Source organism: Bos mutus, chromosome 3, assembly GCF_027580195.1.
Source record: "Bos mutus isolate GX-2022 chromosome 3, NWIPB_WYAK_1.1, whole genome shotgun sequence".
Taxonomy (NCBI): domain Eukaryota; kingdom Metazoa; phylum Chordata; class Mammalia; order Artiodactyla; family Bovidae; genus Bos; species Bos mutus.
This window is the reverse complement of record NC_091619.1, coordinates 66,888,160-66,913,759: the sequence shown is the minus strand read 5'-3', so window position 1 is coordinate 66,913,759 and position 25,600 is coordinate 66,888,160. Positions and strand designations below refer to the sequence as shown.

Here is a 25,600-nt window from a genome sequence, read left to right as displayed (position 1 = left end):
TTCATAAATTAGAACAGAGTGATTATGTTAAATACATGTTTTATCAGTGTAAAGTTCTCTTCCCCCTTAAGTATGTATTATTGATATCTTGTTATTATTGATAGAATGCCACGGACTAGAACATTTTATATTAGTCTGAGTATTGTAACTGGTCTATGAAAAAAAGTCATTCACTGATGCAAGAGGATGCTGTAGATCCTTGTTAATCAAAGTGTGCTTCACTGACTGACAGCATACCTGAGAGTTTATTTAAAAGGTAGATTATCAGGCCTCATCCCAGACTGAATCAGAATCCTCATTTGATTTGTATTAATATGAAAGTTTGAGAATCACTATTGTAGATTATAGGATTATTTTAAAACTATGTGGGAGAAGGCAAGGGTGGGACAATATGAGAGCATAGCATTAAAACATGTATATTACCATATGTAAAATAGATGACCAGTGAAAATTCAATGCATGAAGCAGGGTACCCAAAGCTGGTGCTCTGGGACAACCCAGAGAGGTGGTGTGGGGAGGGAGGTGGCAATGGGGTTCAGGATGGTGGGACACATGTACACCCATGACTGATTCATGTTGATGTATGGCAAAAACCACAATATTGTAAAGTAATTTAAATAAATTTTAAAAAGTTAAATTACGGTTTTATTGGTTTCTCCTTTGTATACTTAATGAAATTTTCCTAACTTATGCTTTTAAAGGAATAATCACACGCTCTTTGGTGTTCTAAATTATACTAAGACTCCTGGAGGAAGTAGAAGACTTCGTTCTAATATATTGGAACCTCTAGTTGATGTTGAAACCATTAACATGAGATTAGATTGTGTTCAGGAACTGCTTCAAGATGAGGAACTTTTTTTTGGACTTCAGTCAGGTAAACATCATCTATTTTTACAAATGCAAATTATTAAAAATATGTGTCTTCCTAAAATGATACCAGTCCTGTTGGATTAAGGCTCATCCTAATGATGTTATCTTAATTTGATGACATCTGCAAAGATCTAGTTTCCAAGTAATGTCACATTCAGATACCAGGATTTGGGATTACCAAATTTCTTTTGCGAGGATGCAGTCCAACTCATGAGGTAAGAGAATTGCCCTTGGCACCTGTTCACTGGCATGGCAGTGCAATATTTTTCTTAAATCTGTAAGTGGAAGGGCAGTTAATCTGCACTGATCCTAGTCTAGTTCCTGGATTTTAGCCACTTGATCTGTCTTCTATATCCCCACTGTTGTTCTAGTGGTCTAAACTGAAGTAGTACATGAAAATCTAGAAGGCACTTACAGTCTTTAGGTTTCTTCAGTTCAATTCTAAATATCTTTTAATTAGTATAATTTCTTCAAAATTCTGACATTATACTGACTGTGACTGCATTTCCAATGTTGCTGAGTATATTCATTTTTTCTATGTATTCCTGTGTATTTTGTGAGGCTTTGGAAAAAGTGTGAAAAGGCTTATTTTTAACTGGTCACCGTTGTGGTTTACAGCAACATCTTATCTCTATTCTACCATTCATCACCTGTTGAAAAACAAATTTTATGCACATACTGTCTTCTCTTCATCACCCCATTTCAATCAGTCTTTTTTCTGTGCCTACTGCTGTGCTGAGACTGCTCTTGTCAAGGTCAGTATAGCAGACATTGTTGGTTTTCTGTCCGTATCCTCTTAGGTCTCTTTTAATTTTCTCTGTGCCCCTTTTCCCTGTTCTGTGTGGTTTTGCTTCTAATGGCCTGCACCTGGACTCACTTTAGAGGTCTACCCTCAGGCTATTAGAGGGCTGTGCTGTAAGCAGAGAGGGTCAAATATGCCTTGTGGGCCCTTAAGTGACTGAATAGTGTGGGAATATGAAAGCCTAACTGCCTCACACTGTTTTGGCAATAACCATGAATGTAACGTCCAGAAGGTCTTCTACAGCATGAACTGAAGTTACCCTCCATAGAATTTTGCCTGAAATTATGTTTTTGCTTGGCTTTTTTCCCTTTCCTGTCCTTCTCTTCTCTATTGGTTTCTCATGGAAGCAAATTCTTAATCTAATACTTGCATATAAATCCTCATTTCAGAGTCTCTTTCTGGAGAATCAAGCCTAAGACATTTACTCATAGTCTCATTGTTGTTAAATTTAATGGGCACATATTAGTTCTATTTGGGGCTTCCCAGGTAGCTCAGGTGGTAAAGAATCTGCCTGGAATGCGGGAGACCCAAGGGTTCTATCCTTGGGTCAGGAAGATCCCATGGAGAAGGGCATGGCAACTCACTGCAGTATTCTTGCCTGGAGAATCCTGTGGACGGGGGAACCTGGCAGGCTACAATCTGTGCAGTTGCAAAGAGTCAGATATGACTGAGTGACTAACATACACACAGCTCTATTTGAAATCCAACTTCTCTGGTACTGCCAAAATCTCTCCTTATTGAATTACTACCTTTCTTTGCTTCTGTGATTATACAATTTGATTTTCCTCCTACTTCTTTGGAGTTTCCTTTTTTTAAAGCTCTGTTGCTCACTTCTTTAAAAAGTTTCTGACTGTCCATCTCCTTTGTAGTGTTATCTTTATAATTTACAAATAGACTGCAGGACTGTAGACTGTCTTGGAATATCTGTAGGAAGTTCTGTCATTGGTCAGGTAGCAGAGTGAAAACCCCAGATTCCTTCCTTTCAAATGGAAGAGAGAAAGACTCCTGAGTCTTCTTTTTAGGCTTGTTTTCCTTTGCTCATTCCCTGAATGCTGTGGTGCTTCAAAACTATGTCTTAGGTTGCCTTTTTACTCTGTATTTTCTTGGTCTTATAATTATCATTCACATACCTGTAACTTCCAAATTTACATTTCATGCCCAGATATCTTTATAGACCTTCAGCCCCATGTATCTTATTGCCTACTGAGCACTTATTAGATTTTGCCTAATCACCTCAGATTTAATGTATCCAGACTGTGGATTTCCTTCTAAATCAATCCCTTCTGATTTCAAAGAATAGCTGTACGTCCAAGCTCTTAACCAAACCAGATGACCAACTGGAAGTCATTCTTGACACTTACCTTCTCTGAAATTAATCATCAAATTCTGTAAAGTCTCTTTTCTATATATATCTTATAGGTATTAGCTTCTATTCCCAGTGCTGCTGCTCCAGCCCAGGGTACCATTTATCTATAATCTGATTTATTTCTGCAGCCTTCTATTTGGCCTTGTCCTCCAGCCTTGTTCTTTGTAGTCCCTTCTCTATATTGGAGCTTGAGTAATCTTTTGAAAATATAAATGTGAACATATTACTCTTTATTAGTTTCTTCCTGTTGATGTAACAAATTACCACAAATTTTGAGGCTTAAAACAGCATGAATTAATTATCTTACAATTCTGAAAGTCATAAATCAGTTTTACTGGACAAAAGTCACTGTGTTAGTGGGTCCATTTTTCTTCTGAAGGTTCTGGGACAAAATTGTTCCCTTGCCTTTTCCAGTTGCTAGAGGCCTTCTACATTCCTTGACTCATGGCCCTTCCTCCATCTTCAAAGCCAGGAGAATAGTTTCTTCTCTATTTTCTAGCTTTTGCTTTTGTCCTTATATCTTCTCTCTTTGACCGATCCTCCTGCCTCTCTCTTAGAAGGACTCTTGTGATTGATTACTTTGGGACTAACAAATAATCCAGAATAATCTCTCCATTTCAAGAAGCTTAAACTTCATCTCATCTTCAAAGTCCCTGTTACCAGATAACATATACAAACGTTCCAGGGATTAGAATGTGGAAATCTTTGCAGGGCTACCACATACCCACTTTCAGTAAAATCTTTCAATCTCTTCTAATGCTTTTAGGATAAAACCCAAACTCTTCTGGACGGCTTTCTTTCTCGTTTACCACAGCACGTCTTGTTACTTGTCACTTTTCATTCTGCCTTCTTCTAGTATAATTGAACTTCTTTTAGTTACTTGAACATAGCATGTCTCATGTTCTGCTTTAAAAACTTTTTAAAATTTAAGTAGTTAATTAAATTTTGTGGCATGCAGGATTTTAGTTCCCCAACCAGGGATTGAACCTGTACTCCCTGCATTGGAAGTATGGAGTCTTAACCACTGGACTGCCAGGGAAGTCCCTAAATTTAATTTATTTTCACAGGGATATGGTTGATTTACAATATTAGTGTCAGGTGTGCAACATAATGATTCAAAGTTTTCATAGATTATACTCTGTTTAAAGTTATTACAAATTTATGGCTGTATTCACTATGCTGTATAACATATGCTTTATAGCTTACTTATTTTATATGTAGTAGTTTGTACCTCTTAATCCCCATCCATCTCTTTTCCCCCCTCCCTACTTTCTCCGCATTGGTAACCACTAGTTAGTTCTCTGTATCTGTGAGTCTGTTTCTGTTTTGTTATATTTGCTCATTTGTTTTAGTTTTTAGATTCCACATATACTTATTTGTCTTTCTCTGCCTGATTTATTTCACTAAGTGTAATATCCTCTAGGTCCATTCATGTTTTCACAAATGACAAAATTTTACTGTTTTTTTATGGCTGAGTAGTATTCCATTGTGTGTATATACATATATATGTGTGTGTGTGTGTATCACAACTTCTTTATTCACTGTCTCTTGATGGACATTTAGGTACGGTATCTTGGCAATTATGAATAATGCTGCTGTGAACATAGGGGTACTTGTATCTTTTTGAATTAGAATTTTTGTTTTCTCTGGATATATACCCTGGAGTGGAATTGCTAGATCATATGGTAGTTCTATTTTTAGTTTTTTGATGAACCATCTCATCTTTTAAAAGATGAGAACAGCTAAAGTTCAGAGAAGTTAGGTAACTCCTGGAAAGTTACGTGGTTAGTGGTTGACTGATGCTTTTAGACTTTTAATCTTATCCTTTAAGTATCATGAAAAAAAGTTAGAGATCAAAAAAGTGGGAAGGAAATTATGATAAGCAACATATTTAAGTCAGAGAAGTAGAGTTTCAAGAAGGAAGGGGTGATCAACAGTGTCAAAATTTGAAGACAAATTCTGAGTAATCAAAGTTAGTAAAAGAACACTATAATTTATTATTTTATCCCTGGTAAATGTAAAATAGATGAAGACAATTAAAACAAGTGGTATTTGCAGATAAAACTGTGCTATATTATTATTTGGGGATAATACTTTATATACTCTATATTTTAAACTGTAACATAAAGTTTAACTGCTCATATTTTCTGTTTGTTTCAGTTATAGCAAGGTTTCTTGATACAGAGCAACTTCTTTCTGTTTTAGTTCAAATTCCAAAGCAAGACACGGTATGTTAATGTATACATGTTATTTTATTATATATTATGTGATATAACTTGTCTTAATATGATGTAACAATTGGAAAATATGAAAGTTTTTTGGGAAAGTACTTTGTCATTACTATCTGAAATATTTTTATGCCTTTTTAAAGGAAGCTTTTCTCCTCAATGTGTTATCATATATGATATACTTAAAATTAAAAGTTTATTAATTGAGGAATTGACATATTTCATTTATCAAATATTTACTTAAAGAGTTTGGACATAGTTTTCAAAAACCTTAGATTACAAAACATTTGCTTAATAAACTAGATAAAAATTATGTTAGTTCCAAGGTCCTTTAAAAGATGATCATTATGTGAAGTTTGATTAGTTAGTTTTCAAGTATGCTTAACTTTTAAATATGAAACAAGGCTTTGGATTTTTACAAATTTAAATACTTAGTGCCTGTAGGCACATTCTATAAAGAAAATAATAGATGGTTTTCATTTCTCTTTAAAGTGAATTGAGAAATATTTGCTTTTATCAAATACATTTACAAGTTAACCCTTGAACAGTATGGGGGTTAGGGCACCCTCTTCCCCATCACCAATGCAATTGAAAACCAGCATGTAACTTTACAGCCAGCCTTCTGCATCCAAGGGTTCTCCATCTGCAGATTCAGCCAATTGGATTGTGTTGTACTCTGTTTATTGAATAAAACCCACTATGAGTGGACCTGCAGTGTTCAATCCTGTGTTGTTCAAGGATCACTTGCATATTTTTGCTCATGTGCTTAAAAAGGAAAGAAGTCCTGTATCAGTGGAATTTTATTTGAAATTTTATTACTTTGCAAATCCATTGAAGGCTTATCTATATTTAGGAAGCCTTTTCATATGGTAGAGGAAATACTCTTAAGGTTCATTTATAATAAAAACATCATCATATGGAAAAGTTTTGGCTGTTGGACAGGAGGAGAATTGGGAGTTTCCTTAAATAATTGAAACACTTTAAAATTCAATATATACAAATGAGAGGTAACCTAGAACAACTGAAATCTGAAACAAAATTAATCGATACCATACAATGAGGTTAGAGGCATTCCTTCCACTTCAGTTTCTCATAGTGTTTGTGTATAACTGGTGTTAATATTGTTTCTTCCTTAAATGTTTGGTGGAATTCACAAATAAAGCTGTTAAAACTTGGAATTATTCTTTGTAGGGAGATTCTTGAGTATAAATTCAATTTCTTAAATAGATATGATGCTATTCAGGTTACCTGTTTCTTCTGGAATGAACTTTTAATTAGGGTATTTATTTCATTTGTACTTAATGAGATTATTGGTATGTTACAATTTAAATCTTCTGTTATGATACTTTTTTACATTTATCTCACCTATATTCTCTTTTCCTTTTCTTCTGCCTTCTTTTGGTTTAAATGGATACTTTTATGATCCCATTTTACTCCTCTGTTGATTTATTGGATAAGTTCATTGTTTTTTTTATTTTAATGGTTGCTTTCAGGTTTATAGAATACATCTTTAGCTGAATTCAGTCTACCTTCAAATAATATTACATCACTTCCCATGTGGTGTAAGAAGCATAGAGTAGTGGCAACAAAAGCAAAAATAACACAAGCTGGGAATATATCCAATTAAAAAACTTCTGCTCAACAGAATATATATAAAGGGTTTTTCACTTTACTTCCGGATATGTTCTTGTTAATATGTGTCATTAACCTTTATTTTTTAACCTCTGTACTGGTTTAGCAGTGTTTTTGGAGCCATCAAATATTTACAGACTTTCAGAGACTTAAAAATGAGTTATCAATTATGAATATAAACCCAAAGGACCAGTTAGCCCTTATGATCTTTTGCCAGATGTCCTGCTTTGAATGGTATTTTCAAATGAAAAGTATCTTAAGTAACAGTTTTACTTATGAATGACATGTTTTAACACAGAAAAAATGCAACTCAGTGTAGGAATAGGAAATGGCTACTCTGTACTTACAATTAATATTAGTTTCCTGGGCCTGCTGAAACAAATACTATACACTGCATGGCTTAAAACACTATAATTTTATTGTCGCAGGTCTGGAGGGTAGAAGTCTGAAATCAAGATGTTGGGAGGGCTATGTTTTCTCTGAAACCTGTAGGAGAATCCTTTCTTACCTGTTTTGGTGGTTTGTTGGTAATCTTTGGTGTTCCTTGACTTGCTATATACATTTAATCTCTCTTTTCCTTGTCACATGGTGGTTTCCTTGTGTCTGTGTCTTCACGTGGCTGTCTTTTTCTTATTTGTTTATTTATGTTTTTGGCTGTGCTGGGTCTTTGTTGATACACGCAGAGCTTCTCTAATTGTGGTTAACAGGGGCTACTCTTTATTGTGGTGCATAGGCTTCTCATTGCAGTGGCTTCTCTTGTTGCAGAGCATGGGCTCTAGGGTGTATAGGCTTTAGTAGTTGTGGCTCATGGGCTTAGTTGCTCCATGGCATGTGGGATCTTCCTGGACCAGGGATCAAACCCACATCTTTGTATTGGCAGGTGGATTCTTAACCACTGGGCCACCAGGGAAGTCCTTCACATGACTGTGTTTTATTTGAAACCAGTCATATTGAATTAGGAGTCTACCTACTACAATATGATGTCATCTTAACTCGTTATTTCTGTGACCCTAGTTCCAAATAAGACTGTGTTTTGAGGTACTGAGTGTTTAGACTTCAAAATATCTTTTTTTAGAGGGGGACACAATTCAACTCTCAGCTGTGTGTAAGTAAAGACTTTGTTTCAATTTTATTATAGGAAAGAATTAATTATCAGGTTATGCCTGAGAGCAGTCTCATTGTTGTCACATTGTGTAATGTGTAATATGTAGTATTACATAGTCATACATATCCATGCTTTAGTGTCACTAGCTATAAGAATTAGTAATATACAGTTGACCTTTGGACAACATCAGGCTTAGGGGTGCTAACCCCTCTGCACAATTGAAATTCCTCATATAATTTTTGACTTCCTCCAAACTTAACTATCCCTGATAGCTCAGTTGGTAAAGAATTGGCCTGCAATGTGGGAGACCTGAGTTTGATCCCTGGGTTGGGCAGATCCCCTGGAGAAGGGAAAGGCTACTCACTGCAATATTCTGGCCTGGAGAATTCCATGGACTGTAATAGTCCATGGGGTCACAAAGAGTTGGATATAACTGAGCAACTTTCATTTTCACTTAAATTTAACTATTGATAACCTACTGTTGATTGGAATCCTTACTGATAAACCTAGTGAAGTGAAGTTGCTCAGTCGTGTCCAACTCTTTGCTACCCCATGGACTGTAGCCTACCAGGCTCCTTGGTCCATGGGATTTTCCAGGCAAGAATACTGGAGTGGGTTGCCATTTCCTTCTCCAGGGATAAACCTGATAAACCTAAGTAGCTACTTAATACATGTTTTGTGTGCAGTATGTTTTTATACTGTATTCTTAAATAAAGTAGGCTGGAGAAAAGAAAATATTAAGAAAATCATAAGGAAGAGAAAATACATCTCCAGTACACATATGTGTTTATTTTAAAAGATCCAAATTTAAGTGGATCCATGCAGTTCTAACCTGTGTTGTTCAAGGGTCAGCTGTACGTATTTTTGCATTAGATCATTTCTGGTTTTATTAAGAAAGGAATATCATTTTAGCCAACTACCTCTCTGAGAAATATCTGTGATTAACTAACCAGCTTCTGTAATCAATTTGACTATCAGATTTTAGAAAAGCCAGAAATTTTGGTATAAGGTAATTCTGCACACTGAGAATCTGGAATCTTTCTTCTTGTCCAAAAAAGGCAATCTGTAACTAGCTCCATAAGGTTATTAAGGGCCAGTGTTACTTGTCATCCTTTTTAGTTTTGGGGGGACCAGTCATAGTTGTAAATTTTTTCCTAACCAGCACATATGTCCTTTGTGGAGGTTTTTTTAAAAAAATACTTTTCAGATGAGATTTACTAACTTTTAAGGAAACTTAAGCAATATATTGACTTCATACATAATTCATAAATTTCAGTCTTCCTTTATTGTTTCTCAGTTAATGTTTTCCTAACCATCTGGAGATATATTTAAATGATACTTTAAAGTAATTTAATATAAGCATCTATATCTTACTTAAACACAATATTTACTAAATCAGTTCAGACTTGTGCTGGTTAAATGGCATGATTTGCTTAAACTTGTGGATGAACTAAATGTTCTATTGGCTGAATTTTATGATTGGCTTAAACTTCTGAATGAACGAAATGTTCTCTGAAAATTTCCGGTGTGAAATTGTTTACCCAAGATGAATTCTTATATTTTCTGTTAAGAACATTGATTTTTAGAAAATGCATATTTTCCAATCATAAGCATTCATTGAAAATCAAACTTAAATTTCTTTTTTAAATTAATCCAGATGTATTTTCTTTTTATGTAGTCTTTATAACCTTACTATTTAATGTTTTTCATTAAGAATGTTTGTATTTTCCATTATAAAACATCTAAAGTACTTACTCCCACATTTGAAAACTTTGATATTAAATAATTTTTTTCAAGTTTTACCTAAGTTTTAAATTTTTCCCATTGATTTCAGACTGCCGTAAAGAGTATCTGGGTCATAGCTCTTTCTTTTATTAATTCAACAAGTTATTTTACCAAGCACTGTGGTGAGTGCTAGGGATATAGTAGGAAGTAAGCCTCTAATCCAAAGGAATTTAAAATTCATTTTGAGATTTTGTTTTCTTATTTTTTTAAAAAAGCAATTACAGCATAGTGTTATCAGTAACTGTAAGGGATACGATATTCTACCCTACTTCCAAAGTGACAAGGTAGCCTGCCACAGTTTGATAAATGCTAACAGAAGACACAGACTCCTAGATCAGAGAGAAAAGACTTTATACTCATAACAATAGCCGCAGCCAGAATATCAACATTTTCTTCACTGCTTCCCCAAGCTCCCTTTCCAACAGGATGATGTGAAGAGGGCTATATGACACCTGCACATACAGTGTTTCACGGGAGAGAACTGCTGATGTAGGGAACCTGAATCTTATGGGCAGTAAGCGTATGTGCTCAGTTGCTCAGTTGAGTCTGACTTTTTGCAACCCCATGGACTATAGCCCGCGAGGCTCCTCTGTCCATGGAATTTTCCAGGCAAGAATACTGGAGTAGCTTGCCATTTCCTACTCTAGGGGATCTTCTTAACCCAGGGGTTGAACCATATTTGCCTGCTATTCTGCAGGGAGGCCCCATCTTTATTTTCAAGGACTGTGAGCAAACCTACCCTTTGCCCTAGAAGTAGACAATATATCTTTCAAGTGTGTTCACTATACAAACATCCTTGAAAAGTCTGTGTAGAACAAAGGCAGTCAGTGCCTTTGCTCATTAGATGTGCAAAAATGCAAAAGGCTAATAGAGAGTTGTCTCCCAATTCTCCTTGGTGAGACTCTCTTCTTCACTTTGAAAAAGCAAACTGTAAAGAGACTTTATGTGTGTGTGTGTAAGTTGCTCAGTCAGGTCTGACTCTTTGCAACCCCACTGACTTAGCCCACTAGGCTGCTTTGTCCATGGGATTCTCCAGGCAAGAATACTGGAATGGGTTGCCATTCTGTTCTCCAGGGATCTTCCTGACCCATGGATCAAAATTAGTGTTCTATTGTAGCATAACAAATGACCTCAACTATAGCAGTTTAAAACTATACATATTTATTACCTCTCAGTTTCTGTGGGTCAAGAGTTTAAGGTCTTACAAACTGCAATTAAGGTGTCTTTTGGGGCTAGATACTTATCTGGAGTACTCACCTAGGGAAGGGTCTGGTCTGCCTCCCTGCTCATGTGGTATGGACAACAGTTAGTACTTTGAAACTGTAAAGTTTATAGCAGTTTAATTTTTTCAATGCTATCAAGGTTAGGAGAAATTGAAAAGAGACAGAGAAAGAAGAAGCAGGAAGGAAATCACCAGTGATGTAAGAGATTAAGAGAGTATTTGTGTAATACAACTCCTCTACAGCAGATTTTCTCAACTTTGTATTATTTATGTGTTGAGATGGTAATTCTTTTACTGTTCTGTGCATTGTAAAATGTTTAGTGGTATCCACAGCTTCTACCTACTAGATGCTTCCCTGCTAGCTCAGACAGTAAAGAATCCTCCTGCAATATAGGAGACCTGGGTTTGATCCCTGGTTCGGGAACATCCCCTGAAGAAGGAAATGGCAACCCACTCCAGTATTCTTGTCTGGAGAATCCCATGGACAGAGGAACCTGGTGGGCTACAGTCCATGGGGTTGCAAAGAGTTGGACATGGCTGAGTTTCTAAGCATGGACCATAGCTTCTACCCACTAGATGCCAGTAGAATCCAATTGTTACCTGTTGTGGTCTTTTACAGACCGGGACCTGCGGACTGGAGTTGACAGAAAGAGAGAAAGCAATATCCCTCGGGTTACGTGGAAAACCAATAAAGCCCGTGCACTGGACTTGTAACGCTCACGAAGGCATAGGGCGTCCTCTCAAGAAGGTCTTGAAAGCCCGGGTGAGAAAGTGAGCTCAGTAGGTTTCCACTCTCTAAAGAATTGGTGGGAGACAGAAAGAAGGACGTGGGGGACCCAAGTCTGTAGTGGAACAAGAGTACTTTATTAGCAGAAATGCATATTGCCTGGAATGCGGGAGACCAGGGTTCGATCCCTGGATTGGGAAGATCCCCTGGAGAAGGAAAATGGCAACCCATTCCAGTACTCTTGCCTGGAGAATCCCATGGAGGAAGGAGCCTGGTAGGCTACAGTCCATGGGGTTGCAAAGAGTCGGACACGACTGAGTGATTTCACTTCACTTCACATGCTCATATATCTTCAGTAAAATGATTACTCAGCAATTAAAAAGAATGAAATTCCACCAGTTACAACAAAATGGATAGTCTATTAAGTACAAGGTCGCTGAAGAGAGTCACTGAAGGGAGTCACTTGAAGGGAATCCAAGCAGGTGCTCTTTCCCATGATCTCAGTCCTGAGAACTGCATACAGCTCTACTTGTTTCTGTATTCCAGGAACTGATAAGGAACAGAGAGTCCTTGAGAAATGGCACACAAAGGAAGAAAGTGCAACATATTGGATCCCTTAAAGTTGAATGTCCCCTGACAGTTACCCCAAATGTTACAGCCAAAAGTGTCTTCAGGCATTATGAAAGTGAACATTCACATGATGACCAGTCAATATTCTGGTACTTCTGAAACTCCCCTCCTGGTCTTTCCTGGTGGTCCAGTGGTTAAGAATCCACCTGCCATGCAGCGGACGTGGATTTGATCCCTGATCTGGGAAGATCCTACAGTCCATAAGGCAGCTGAGCCCATGCACCACAACTACTGAGCCTGAGTGCCACAACTGCTGAAGCCTATGCAGCCTAGAGCCCGTGCCCTGCAACAAGAGAAGCCACTGCAGTGAGAGGCCTGGGCACTGCAACTAGAGTACAACCGTGTGCAGCAGCAAAGACCCAGCGCAGCCAAAAATAGCAAAATAAAAACAAAACATGAAACTCTCTTTCCGCTTCTTCCTGTTCATTATTTTCTACCTCCTTCTGAAAAGAAACCACTTTTTATTACTTTTTAATTTTTCTTTATAACTTAGTTTTACCAGTTTTTTAAAAAACTTTACATATGAGGAATTATTCAGTGTATATTTTTTTAATCTCTGGCTTCTTCTATCCAACATTATGTTTGTAAGATTTAATCATGTTGTCACATGTAGCTATAGCTCATTTAGTTCCATTGCTATATAATATTCCACTGTATGGATATGCCATTATTTATTTCACTGTTGTTGAACTTTTGAGTTGTTGGCAGGTTATAGCGATTAGAGATAATATTGCTTAACAATTTTATATCTGTTTCTTAATAGAATTTTGGACATATTTTTATTGGGTACATACGAATGGAATTTGAGTCATTAAGTATACCTTCAACTTTAGTAGATAATGACAAAATATTTGCCAAAATGTTTTTTAAAATGATTGTATCTACTAATTTACACTTCCATCAGGAGTATATGAGAAGTCTTATTGCTCTTTTCCCAAACCTGATCTTGTCAGTTTAAAATTTTAGCTATAGTGGTTGGTAGATAGTAGTACTTCATTGTGGTTTTAATTGGCCTTTTTTGTTAATGAGGTTGAATGTGCTTTCATATGTATATTTACATTTTGAATATCTGCTTTTGTGAAAGTCTTGCCCATTTTTCTATTGAGTTATCATTGTTTTTGATTTGTAGAGCTTCTCTTTATATAAACCCCTTGTTGATTCTGTGTGTTGCACATATCATTTCCCATTTTGTAATTGGCTTTTTTTACTCATTATTGTGGAGTAGACCTTGTTGGTGTGCCACCTACATCCTCTTGGTATTCACTTTTGTGTAAGATATGCTTCTTTTTGCAAGCAGCTAAAACTTTCTACCTGAGGACTTTTCTCTGGTCCCAGGGAAACTAGTGAGTTGCCTCACTAGTTGTTGCCTCAGTGCCCCAGTGATAGGTCTTAACCAGTACCGAATAGGAGTTGATGAATAAATTCCCTATATTCCTTACCTCTGGAAGTAGTTTCTTTAAAAAAAAAATGTTTGTTTTCTTACTTGGTTGCACCAGTCTTAGTTATGGTCCTCAGGATCTTCGATTTTTGTCACAGCATGCACAATCTTTAGATGCTGTCAGTGAAGACACATTTGAGAAAGTGGTGGCCTTCAATAATTGCTTCTGTTCTTTGTGTTCACTTTTTTCTTTTGAAAAACTCCAAAGGCTTGTCTTTTAATGCAGGGTGCTAGGTCTTCATGGGGTGAAGCAGTTTTGAAGGTTTCATGGTTTCGTTGAATAGCCTGTTGCCACATATTATATAAAGCAGACTTGGAGAATGTGAATCACCTGTTGCAGTGAACCCGTAATTTAAGAAGGGCTCTTGGTATTTTGGAGAAGGCAATGGCACCCCACTCCAGCACTCTTGCCTGGAAAATCCCATGGATGGAGGAGCCTGGTAGGCTGTAGTCCATTGGGTCACGAAGAGTCGGACACGACTGAGCAACTTCCCTTTCACTTTTCACTTTCATGCATTGGAGAAGGAAATGGCAACCCACTCCATTGTTCTTGCCTGGAGAATCCCAGGGACGGGGGAGCCTGGTGGGCTGCCGTCTATAGGGTCGCACAGAGTTGGACACGACTGAAGCGACCTAGCAGCAGCTTGGTATTTTAAATGCAGCTCTTTTTTTTTGTTGGCAGTCTTATTAGAGTCTTCTGCTATCTCATCATTGGATCTTTCCCGTTTTTCAAAGAAGCTCTTCAGCGGGGTTTGCTTTTTCACTCACCTTGGCTAGGGTTAGCTTGTGGGCTTACCAAAACTGTGACAAGACAAGTGCACAGTGTGGCAAATAGGTGTCGATGGAAGTGGTAAATAAAATAATGTGTGCCCATGCTCGGACTGAAATAAGTGTTGGATTCTGACTTAGAGCCTGCTACCAGATACAGCTGTGCAATTGAAGTACATCAACTCATTTGCCTCTCTAAAGCCTGACACCAGATGCAACTTGTTGCTTGCTACTCAATGATAGGGTTTTGATGAGTCTGCAAGCAATTAATTTATTATGGTGATTTCCCTGGTGGCTCAGATGGTAAAGAATCTGCCTGCAATGAGGGAGACCTGGGCTTGATCCCTGGGTTGGGAAAATCCCCTGGAGAAGGGATAGGCTTCCCAGTCCAGTATTCTTGCCTGGAGAATGCCATGGACAGAGGAGCCTGGTGGGCTACAGTCCTTGGGGCCTCAAAGAGTCGGACATGACTGAGAGACTTAAGCACAGCACATCATGCTTGCTTCGTATCACATATCTATCTTCTGTGCAGTCAAACCTATCTGCCAATGATAATCTATATTTGTTGCCATTCCTCACCACTAACATCACCATGTCAGCTCTTCTTCAGATCATCAGGCATTGAGATTCTTATAAAGAGTGCACAACCTAGATCCCTTATACTTGTAGTTCACAGTGGGTAGGGTTCACACTCCTATGAGAATCTTAATGCCACCGCTCATCTGACAGGATTTAAAGCTCAGAAAGTAATGCAAGCAGTGGAGAGTGTCTGTAAATACAGATGAAACTGCTTGCTTACCCACCAGTCACTTCCTGCTGTGTGGCCTGGTTCCTAATAGGCCGTGAACCATTAGTGGTATGGGGCCCTGGGACTGATGACTCCGGACCTAGGTGGTTTACCTGCCTAGGTTAATAAATAAAAATATTTGGAAAATGTAAGTGTAGAATGTTCAAAAGGAAAATTCATTCATGTATTAAGTATTTATGGTGTCCACATTTGGATTTTTTTGTCTGAATAGGTTAATGTAGCTGAATCAAAGATAACAAATTTAATATACCTAAAACATACCTTGGAACTTGTGGATCCTTTAAAGGTAATTTATATGTGTGTGTCTTATGTAAAACATGTCTAGCATCAGTTTTTTAAAAGTTTTTGTTTTGAAAAAATTTCACATTTAGAATGTTTTAAGAATAGAATAATGAATTCCCATCTTCTCTCTCTTTCCACACACAGCACACACACATATTATTACCTTTGTTATTACTCTTAATGAACAATTTGAGAATGAATTGCATTCTAAAGTGCATACATCCTATGAGCAAAGATGTTCTCTAGCATCACTGCAATATAATTAAAAAATTCAGGATATTTAACACTGATACAATACTATTGCAGTTGACTATTGCACAACATGAGGGTCAGGGCACCAACCTTCCCTACAGTTGAAATTCCACCTATAACTTATTATTGCTGTTTGTATACTCAGTTCCTCAGTGTCCACAGTTCCTCCATATCTGCAGTTCTACATCTATAAATTCAGTCAACTGCAGATCATGTGGTACTGTAGTATTTACTATTGAAAAAAATCCACCCATGAGTGGACCTGCACAGACAGTTCAAGCACGTATTGTTCAAGGATCAACTGTAAACTATGTATAGCCTATACTGTATTCATATTTTTCCAATAGTTCTAATATTGTTCTTTATGGTAATTTTTTTTCCCCTGATAGAGGATCCAGTCCAGGACCAGGCATTGTATTTAATGTCATGGTTCTTTATACTTCTGAAAAGTTTTTCAGCCTTTTTTTGTCTTTCGTGATACTGACATCTTGAAGAGTAAGGGTCAGTTGTTTAATAGGATATTCCTGTTTGTGTGATTGTTTCTTCATGATTAAATTTGGATTATACATGTTTGACAGTAGTACTCTGTGAGCAATGTTGTATCTTTCTCAGTATCAAGAGGCACATGTCACTTTTTACTTCTTGGTGACAATAACTTTGATCAATTACTTCACTATAAAGTTATAAGTAATCTGTGGAGAGATACCTTGAGACTGGGTAAATTCACTGGTCCTTGTCAAACTTTCACCCCTTGATTTTGGTATTTATTAATAACTTTTATCTGACATAACTGTGATGGTTATAAAATGGTGATTTTTCTCATCTATTTTTAATTCTATATGGTGTACAATATTTGAAAAACTTTAAATTAAAAGACAAAGAAGAATCACTTTATAAAAATAAAAAATAATGAAAAGTGTAGAAAAATTTTGTTATAAACTTTATTCTACTACAGACACATACAACAATTAGGCAAAATATTTCAAAAGTGTTGTCATCTTTCTTAGAATGAAATAAGTATAATAAATCATCCCCCCAAACTGATAGTTGATGAAACACAAAGTTTCAAACTTTGGTATGTCTAAGGCAAAGTCAAAATGACAAAGTTAGGAAAATTTTATCACAAATGACAGAAAATCTTTCTATTATCATAAAACTTGTGTAATTTTATGAGAAAATACTGGTGTGCCAATGGAAATGTGGAAAATGACAAAAGATGGAACCAAGTAGTTAATCAGTTCAGTTCAGTTCAGTCGCTCAGCTGTGTCCGACTCTTTGCGACCCCATGAATTGCAGCACTCCAGGCCTCCCTGTCCATCACCAACTCCTGGAGTTCACTCAGACTCACATCCATCGAGTCAGTGACGCCATCCAGCCATCTCATCCTCTCTCGTCCCCTTCTCCTCCTGCCCTCAATCCCTCCCAGCATCAGAGTCTTTTCCAATGAGTCAACTCTTTGCATGAGGTGGCCAAAGTATTGGAGTTTCAGCTTTAGCATCATTCCTTCCAAAGAAATCCCAGGGCTCATCTCCTTCAGAATGGACTGGTTGGATCTTCTTGCAGTCCAAGGGACTCTCAAGAGTCTTCTCCAACACCACAGTTCAAAAGCATCAATTCTTCGGTGCTCAGCCTTCTTCACAGTCCAACTCTCACATCCATACATGACCACAGGAAAAACCATAGCCTTGACTAAATGGACCTTTGTTGGCAAAGTAATGTCTCTGCTTTTGAATATGCTATCTAGGTTGGTCATAACTTTCCTTCCAAGGAGTAAGCGTCTTTTAATTTCATGGCTGCAGTCACCATCTGCAGTGATTTTGGAGCCCAAAAAATAAAGTCTGACACTGTTTCCACTGTTTCCCCATCTATTTCCCATGAAGTGATGGGACCGGATGCCATGATCTTCGTTTTCTGAATGTTGAGCTTTAAGCCAACTTTTTCACTCTCCTCTTTCACTTTCATCAAGAGGCTTTTTAGTTCCTCTTCACTTTCTGCCATAAGGGTGGTGTCATCTGCATATCTGAGGTTATTGATATTTCTCTGAGCAATCTTGATTCCAGCTTGTGTTTCTTCCAGTCCAGCGTTTCTCATGATGTACTCTGCATATAAGTTAAATAAGCAGGGTGACAATATACAGCCTTGACTAACTCCTTTTCCTATTTGGAACCAGTCTGTTGTTCCATGTCCAGTTCTAACTGTTGCTTCCTGACCTGCATACAAATTTCTCAAGAGGCAGGTCAGGCGGTCTGGTATTCCCATCTCTTTCAGAATTTTCCACAGTTTATTGTGATCCACACAGTCAAAGGCTTTGGCATAGTCAATAAAGCAGAAATACATGCTTTTCTGGAACTCTCTTGCTTTTTCCATGATCCAGCGGATGTTGGCAATTTGATCTCTGGTTCCTCTGCCTTTTCTAAAACCAGCTTGAACATCAGGAAGTTCACGGTTCACATATTGCTGAAGCCTGGCTTGGAGAATTTTGAGCATTACTTTACTAGCCTGTGAGATGAGTGCAATTGTGCAGTAGTTTGAGCATTCTTTGGCATTGCCTTTCTTTGGGATTGGAATGAAAACTGACCTTTTCCAGTCCTGTGGCCACTGCTGAGTTTTCCAGATTTGCTGGCGTATTGAGTGCAGCACTTTCACAGCATCATCTTTCAGGATTTGGAATAGCTCAAGTGGAATTCCATCACCTTCATTAGCTTTGTTCGTAGTGATGCTTTCTAAGGCCCACTTGACTTCACATTCCGGGACGTCTGGCTCTAGGTTAGTGATCACACCATCGTGATTATCTGGGTCATGAAGATCTTTTTTGTACGGTTCTTCTGTGTATTCTTGCCATCTCTTCTTAATATCTTCTGCTTCTGTTAGGTCCATACCATCTGTCCTTCATCGAGCCCATCTTTGCATGAAATGTTCCTTTGGTATCTCTGATTTTCTTGAAGAGATCCCTCGTCTTTCCCATTCTGTTGTTTTCCTCTATTTCTTTGCATTGATCGCTGAAGAAGGCTTTCTTATCTCTTCTTGCTATTCTTTGGAACTCTGCATTCAGATGTTTGTACCTTTCCTTTTCTCCTTTGCTTTTCACTTCTCTTCTTTTCACAGCTATTTGTAAGTCCTCCCCAGATAGCCATTTTGCTTCTTTGCATTTCTTTTCCCTGGGGATGGTCTTGATCCCTGTCTCCTGTACAATGTCACGAACCTCCCTCCGTAGTACCTCAGGCACTCTATCTATCAGATCTAGGCCCTTAAATCTATTTCTCACTTCCACTGTATAATCATAAGGGATTTGATTTAGGTCATACCTGAATGGTCTAGTGGTTTTCCCTACTTTCTTCAATTTCAGTCTGAATTTGGCAATAAGGAGTTCATGGTCTGAGTCACAGTCAGCTCCTGGTCTTGTTTTTGCTGACTGTATAGAGCTTTTCCATCTTTGGCTGCAAAGAATATAATCAGTCTGATTTCGATGTTGACCATCTGGTGATGTCCATGTATAGAGTCTTCTCCTGTGTTGTTGGAAGAGGGTGTTTGTTATGACCAGTGCATTTTCTTGGGAAAACTCTATTAGTCTTTGCCCTGCTTCATTCCGTATTCCAAGGCCAAATTTGCCTGTTACTCCAGGTGTTTCTTGACTTCCTACTTTTGCATTGCAGTCCCCTATAATGAAAAGGACATCTTTTTTGGGTGTTAGTTCTAAAAGGTCTTGTAGGTCTTCATAGAACCGTTCGATTTAAGCTTCTTCAGCGTTACTGGTTGGGGCATAGACTTGGATTACTGTGATATTGAATGGTTTGCCTTGGAAACGAACAGAGATCACTCTGTCGTTTTTGAGATTGCATCCAAGTACTGCATTTCAGACTCTTTTGTTGACCATGATGGCCACTCCATTTCTTCTGAGGGATTCCTGCCAGCAGTAGTAGATATAATGGTCATCTGAGTTAAATTCACCCATTCCAGTCCATTTTAGTTCTCTGATTCCTAGAATGTTGTCATTCACTCTTATCATCTCTCGTTTGACCACTTCCAATTTGCCTTGATTCATGGACCTGACATTCCAGGTTCCTATGCAATATTGCTCTTTACAGCATCGGACCTTGCTTCTATCACCAGTCACATCCACAGCTGGGTATTCTTTTTGCTTTGGCTCCATCCTTAAATTTTTGATATGAAAAAGTGACAGGATGTATACCATAATACTTGTCTTTGGAGGTATGATAGAATAATAAATGTGTTTCTTTATGCTTTTATGAATTACTTGTTTTTGTTGGTATGTAAATATTATTTTTCTATTCTTCAAAAAAGCTATTATTGCCATTGTCTCATAGAAAACTAAAATAAGGTTAAAATCAGATTACCTATATTTTCTGCTGTTTTCTGTTTATTCAAATAATGACCACACATAGTTTCCAGTAAGCAAAATAAGAATCCATACTTTTGTCATATAAGAATGGAGAACTTGCTCTATTTACCAACATAAAAACACTTTTTTAGTTTAATGTACATTTACCCACATTTTGGAAGTATACATAGAATACTCAGAATATATAATGATAACTTTAAGTTACTATTGACAATAAGTAGTTTAAAGTTAATGATTAGTTAGGAGACAAGAAAAGTAAGTCATAATAGTAAACCAGTGGATGGTACTGTTTAGCCATGTGCTCTTTATCTGGAAAATGGGCCAGATACAATCTGTTTTCACCTGCATACATAAAATATCCTTTATGAGTATGTAAATGAGAAAATGAAGAAAGAAAGTACTTGGTAAAATGTAAAGTACTAAACAAGTCTAAATGTTTTGTTTCAATAATGTTGTAATTTATTATCCTTAACTATGTTTATCTTATTCTTTAATAGATTACTCTGAAGAACTGTAACACACCTTTATTAAGAGCTTATTATGGTTCCTTGGAAGATAAGAGGTCTTTGTCATTCAACTGTTAATAAAATAGCAGATTATTCCTTTCTTCCTGATCTTTACTGATTTTAAGAACTCTATTTGTATTTTGTAGGACAATTACTTAAGTGTTGGTTAACAAAAACTTTATTTATTAAAAATTTATTTATATATTGCATTTTATAAATAACAATAGATAGGGTAACAGCATAATTTTTGTTAGTGGACAATTAGAATAGCATTAAAAACTGGAATCATGCAAAATTTTGATGTTTCTTTTTTAAGCTATTCTCCCTGGAAAAACTTGCAAATCTAAAGATATATTAGTCTCTTATGTTAAATCATAAGGACCTAATGTAACAAAAATAGTCTATATGAATACTGAATAATATCTAGTTATAGTTTAATTTTAGTATTGCATTTAGCAGTAGCACCTTATTTCTTGACCAAAAAGACTCATGATACTTAAAAACTGTTATTTTATTGATTCAAGATTCTCACCTTGTGTGAGGTCACAAAATGAGGTTAATAGTATAACTGAATTATTACAGACAGATATATAATAGAATAAAATAAAAGGTTAGGAAAATAGGTATTACCAGACTTATAGTTTGCATGATCACTATTGTAAGTTATTAAACTGTCTCATAATATGTTTGGTATCTCTTGCCCCAGCTGAGGGCAAAGACCATATATTAATTCTTCTTTGACTCCCTGCACCTAACACAATGCTCATGGTATAAGTAAATGTTAAATGAGCCCACGAGCATGAAACCAGAATTTTATAATAGTGATTCAGGGATATATTTTTATATTCACACACAATTAGTATGTATAGTTTGGGAGACTACTAGCCATTGTAGGATTAACCTTGGTGATGTCACTTTTTTTTTTTAGGAACGTACTTAGGACTGACAAAATAGTTTAAAATTGATGTAGTCGGAGTCCTAACTTATATAGTTTCATATATATATTGACTATTTACAAAAAAATTTTCAACAATAATTTTAAGAAGATATGATATTTGCTACCATTAACATATTCAAATTGCAAATTAAAATAACTGACTTATTACCTATAATTTCATTTTCAGGTTTGGAATCATACTTGACAAGATTAAAACAGTAATTAATGATGATGCAAGATACATGAAGGGATGCCTGAACATGAGGACTCAGAAGTGCTATGCAGTGAGGTCTAACATAAATGAATTTCTTGACATAGCCAGAAGAACATATACAGAGATTGTAGATGACATAGCAGGTAGTTTTGAGCATATGTTTTCTGATTTTTCGAAATAAAGCAAACTGTTTTAGGACATGCTTTTTGTTTTTGCTGATGATATTAACCAGGCATATTTTAATTTTATTTTTTGTTACCAAAACGACAGATAAGATTAAAATGTATTATCGTCTAGGAAAGTTACTCAGTCCTGTCCTACTCTTTGTGAGTATGGACTGTAGCCTACCAGGCTCTTCCCTCCATGGGATTCTCCAGGCAAGAGTACTGGAGTGGATTGCCATTTCCTTCTCCAGGGGATCTTCCATTTGCCATTTCCTTCTCCAGGGGATCTTCCCGACCCAGGGATTGAACCCAGGTCTCCCGCATTCCAGGCAGACGCTTTAGTCTCTGAGCTACCAGGGAAGCCCATATTATCCTCTGCTGCTGCTGCTGCTGCTAAGTCACGTCAGTCGTGTCTGACTCTGTGCGACCCCATAGACGGCAGCCCACCAGGCTCCCTCCAGGCAAGAACAGTGGAGTGGGTTGCCATTTCCTTCTCCAATGCATGAAAGTGAAAAGTGAAAGTGAAGTCGCTCAGTTGCATGCAACTTTTCGCAACCCCATGGACTGCAGCCTACCAGGCTCCTCCGTCCATGGGATTTTCCAGGCAAGAGTACAGGAGTGGGGTGCCATTGCTCATATTATCGTCTAAGGAAGCTTTTTTTTATTTTAAAGGCTCCATTATCGTCTAAGGAGCCTTTAAAAAAAAAAAAAAAGATCTCAAAGTGTTAAAATGTATCATTTCTTTTCTCCAAAGTTAAATATAGAGTGTCTTCAAATTTAAATATAGGGTTACATGAAGGCTTGGAAAGTAGTTTTTACCTTAGTACAGTGTTGCATATAAATTATGTGAAAAATACTGTCTATCAGTGCTAATGGGTTTCAGTGGAGGAAGAGATATTTTTGTCTGGGAAAGGTAGCATTTGCAAGTCAGTACAGTAATTCATTTAATGAGTTTATTAATCTCCTAGTAAATATAGTAAAAAATCCTAGTAAAATCTAGTAAAGTCTCTTAGTAAAAAATCTCCTAGGTACTGGGAATACATAGTGAACAGAACAAATTCCCTGTCCTCATAAAGCTATAATAATAGCAGAGACAGGTAATAAACAAACATATGTATGTATATATATGTGTGTGTCCATATTGCTACATAAAGTATATTAATTATATATAGTGCATAATTTCACATAGATGTAAGGTAAATGAAGAAAAAATAGATTAGAGGGGTCAGAGAATGACTGGGTGTAGAGGCATAGAAGATGGGAATGTTTTTAGTACATAAAATAGCCTAAAAGGATTCTACCACCACCCCCACTTTTTTTTTGTACTTTAGTTTAGTACAAACTAAAGCACAATGGCCTGAAGAAACTTTAGGGGATGAGTGAGGAAATTTGTTAGGATGGAATAAGGCATTTTCTTACAGAACTAGTAAGAGATAATATGGTCAGAAATGTAGACTGGGGATTTGAATTTAGTTTTTGAAGGTCAGTTTGGAGGTTTTTCCCAAGGAGAATGTAGAGGCAGTGAGATATTTTTGCTCTGTGGAGTGAAATTGATCAGGAAGATGTGTTGAATGAGTTTGAGTGGAGCAACGGAAAGAGGAACTATTTTAAGCTACTCCAGGTTAACACAGCAGGTGTATATGAGAAAAGAGAAATATGAAGGTTAAAGGAAGAATTGATAAGAGTTAATCATTGAGTAGATATGGCCATGGTAAAGTAAAAAGAAATGTAGCCACTGGTGCTAATTGAAATGATTAGCCTGAGAATGGTGGTACTACTGAGAAAAACAGGAAAATTCTTGGAGGAACAATTTGAGGAATAAAGATGTTAGTATTTTCAAGTAATATTCAAATAGTTAATGGTCATCATGTTAAAAATATAAATTTAGAAATTTAGAACTCTGTAGTGAGTGTGCAATTGATAGGAAGATTTGGACATTTTAGGAATTTTAAATGATGAAACACCTATTTCCTTTTTGGAATATTTTGCCTTGTAAAGTATGCTTTTTAGAGGGAATTTCTTACTGTGAATTAATTATTGCAATAACATATAACTTTTCCTTTTATTTTCTTTCTAGCTTTATTGAGATAATTCATATACAGCACTGTATAAGTTTACAGTATACATAATAATTTGATTTATATACCTCATGAAATGATTATCACAATACATTTAATGAACATCCATCCTAATATGGATATAAAATTAAATAATAAAATAATATTTTTTCCTGTGATAAGAACTCTTAGGAATTACTCTGTTAACAACTTTCATATATAACGTGTGTGCATGGATGTGTGCATCCATGTACTCAGTTGCTTAGTGGTGTCCTCTTAGTGGACTGTAGCCAGCTGTATACAGCAGTGTTAATTATGCTTACCATGTTGTTCATTGCATCTTTAGTACTTACTTATAACTAGAATTCGTGCATTTTGATTGCCTTTGTCTAATCCCCTCTCCCCTTACCCCTGCCTCTGGTAACCTCAAATCTGATCTCTTTTTTTCTGAGTTTTTTTTTTTTTTTCGAAGAATAATTGACTTACAACATTATGTTAGTTCCTATTACACAAAATAGTGATTCAGTATTTCTATACATTTCAAAATGATCACCATGTCTAGTTATGATCTGTCACCGTACAAATATATTACATAGTTATTGACTGTATTTACATACCCACAGTGTACACATTTCATACTTGTACTGCACCTGGACATTTATACCTTTTAATTTCCCTCATTATTTCTTTCCTCTCCTTCCCTCTGACAACTGCCTGATTGTTCTCTGTAGCTATAACTGTGTTTTTGTTCAGTTATGTTTATTCATAAGTGAAATCATACAGTATTTGTCTTTCTTTGTGTGATTTATTTCACTTAGCTTAATACCCTCTAGGTCCATCCATGTTATCACAAATGACAAGATTTCATTTTTTTAATGGCTGGTGTTAGCCAGATGATAGCATAATACACACACACACACACACACACACACACACACACACGGGCTTCCTTGGGTGGTTCAGTGGTAAAGAACCTGCCTGCCAATGCAGGAGATGAGTGTTTAATCCCTGGGAAGATCCCCTGGAGAAGGAAATGGCAACCTACTCCAGTATTGATTACCTGTGAAATCCCTTGAACAGAGGAGGCTGGTGTGCTATAGTCTGTGGGGTCACAAAAAAGTTGGACATAACTTATCTATTGAACAACAACAAATACACATACCCACACACCACTTCTTTATTCATCTATTGATGGGCAGTAAGTTTGCTTTCATATTTTGGCTATTGTAAATAATGCTGCAACAAACAAAGGGATGTGTATTTTTTTTTTTTTAATACCTAGGATTGGAATTGCTGGATCATATGGTTAGTTCTATCTTAGATTTTTAAAAATATTTATTGAAGTATAGTTGATTTACCTATTTTTAATTTTTTGAGAACTCTCCACACTTTTCCGTGGCAGCTGCACCGATTTACATTCCCACCAACAGTGTACCAGAGTTTTGTT

At 36.7% G+C, this 25,600-nt stretch overlaps 1 protein-coding gene across 1 annotated transcript in view; it reads left to right on the top strand.

Moving 5' to 3' along the window:
- Positions 1 to 25,600, top strand: part of MSH4 (mutS homolog 4) — a 105,075-nt gene that overhangs the window by 32,235 nt on the left and 47,240 nt on the right. Inside the window, exons 7-11 of the mRNA XM_005893467.2 lie at positions 702 to 874; positions 5,199 to 5,266; positions 15,593 to 15,667; positions 20,773 to 20,837; positions 21,906 to 22,075. Coding sequence (XP_005893529.1) covers positions 702 to 874; positions 5,199 to 5,266; positions 15,593 to 15,667; positions 20,773 to 20,837; positions 21,906 to 22,075 — 551 coding nt within the window. The remainder of the gene's footprint in view (positions 1 to 701; positions 875 to 5,198; positions 5,267 to 15,592; positions 15,668 to 20,772; positions 20,838 to 21,905; positions 22,076 to 25,600) is intronic.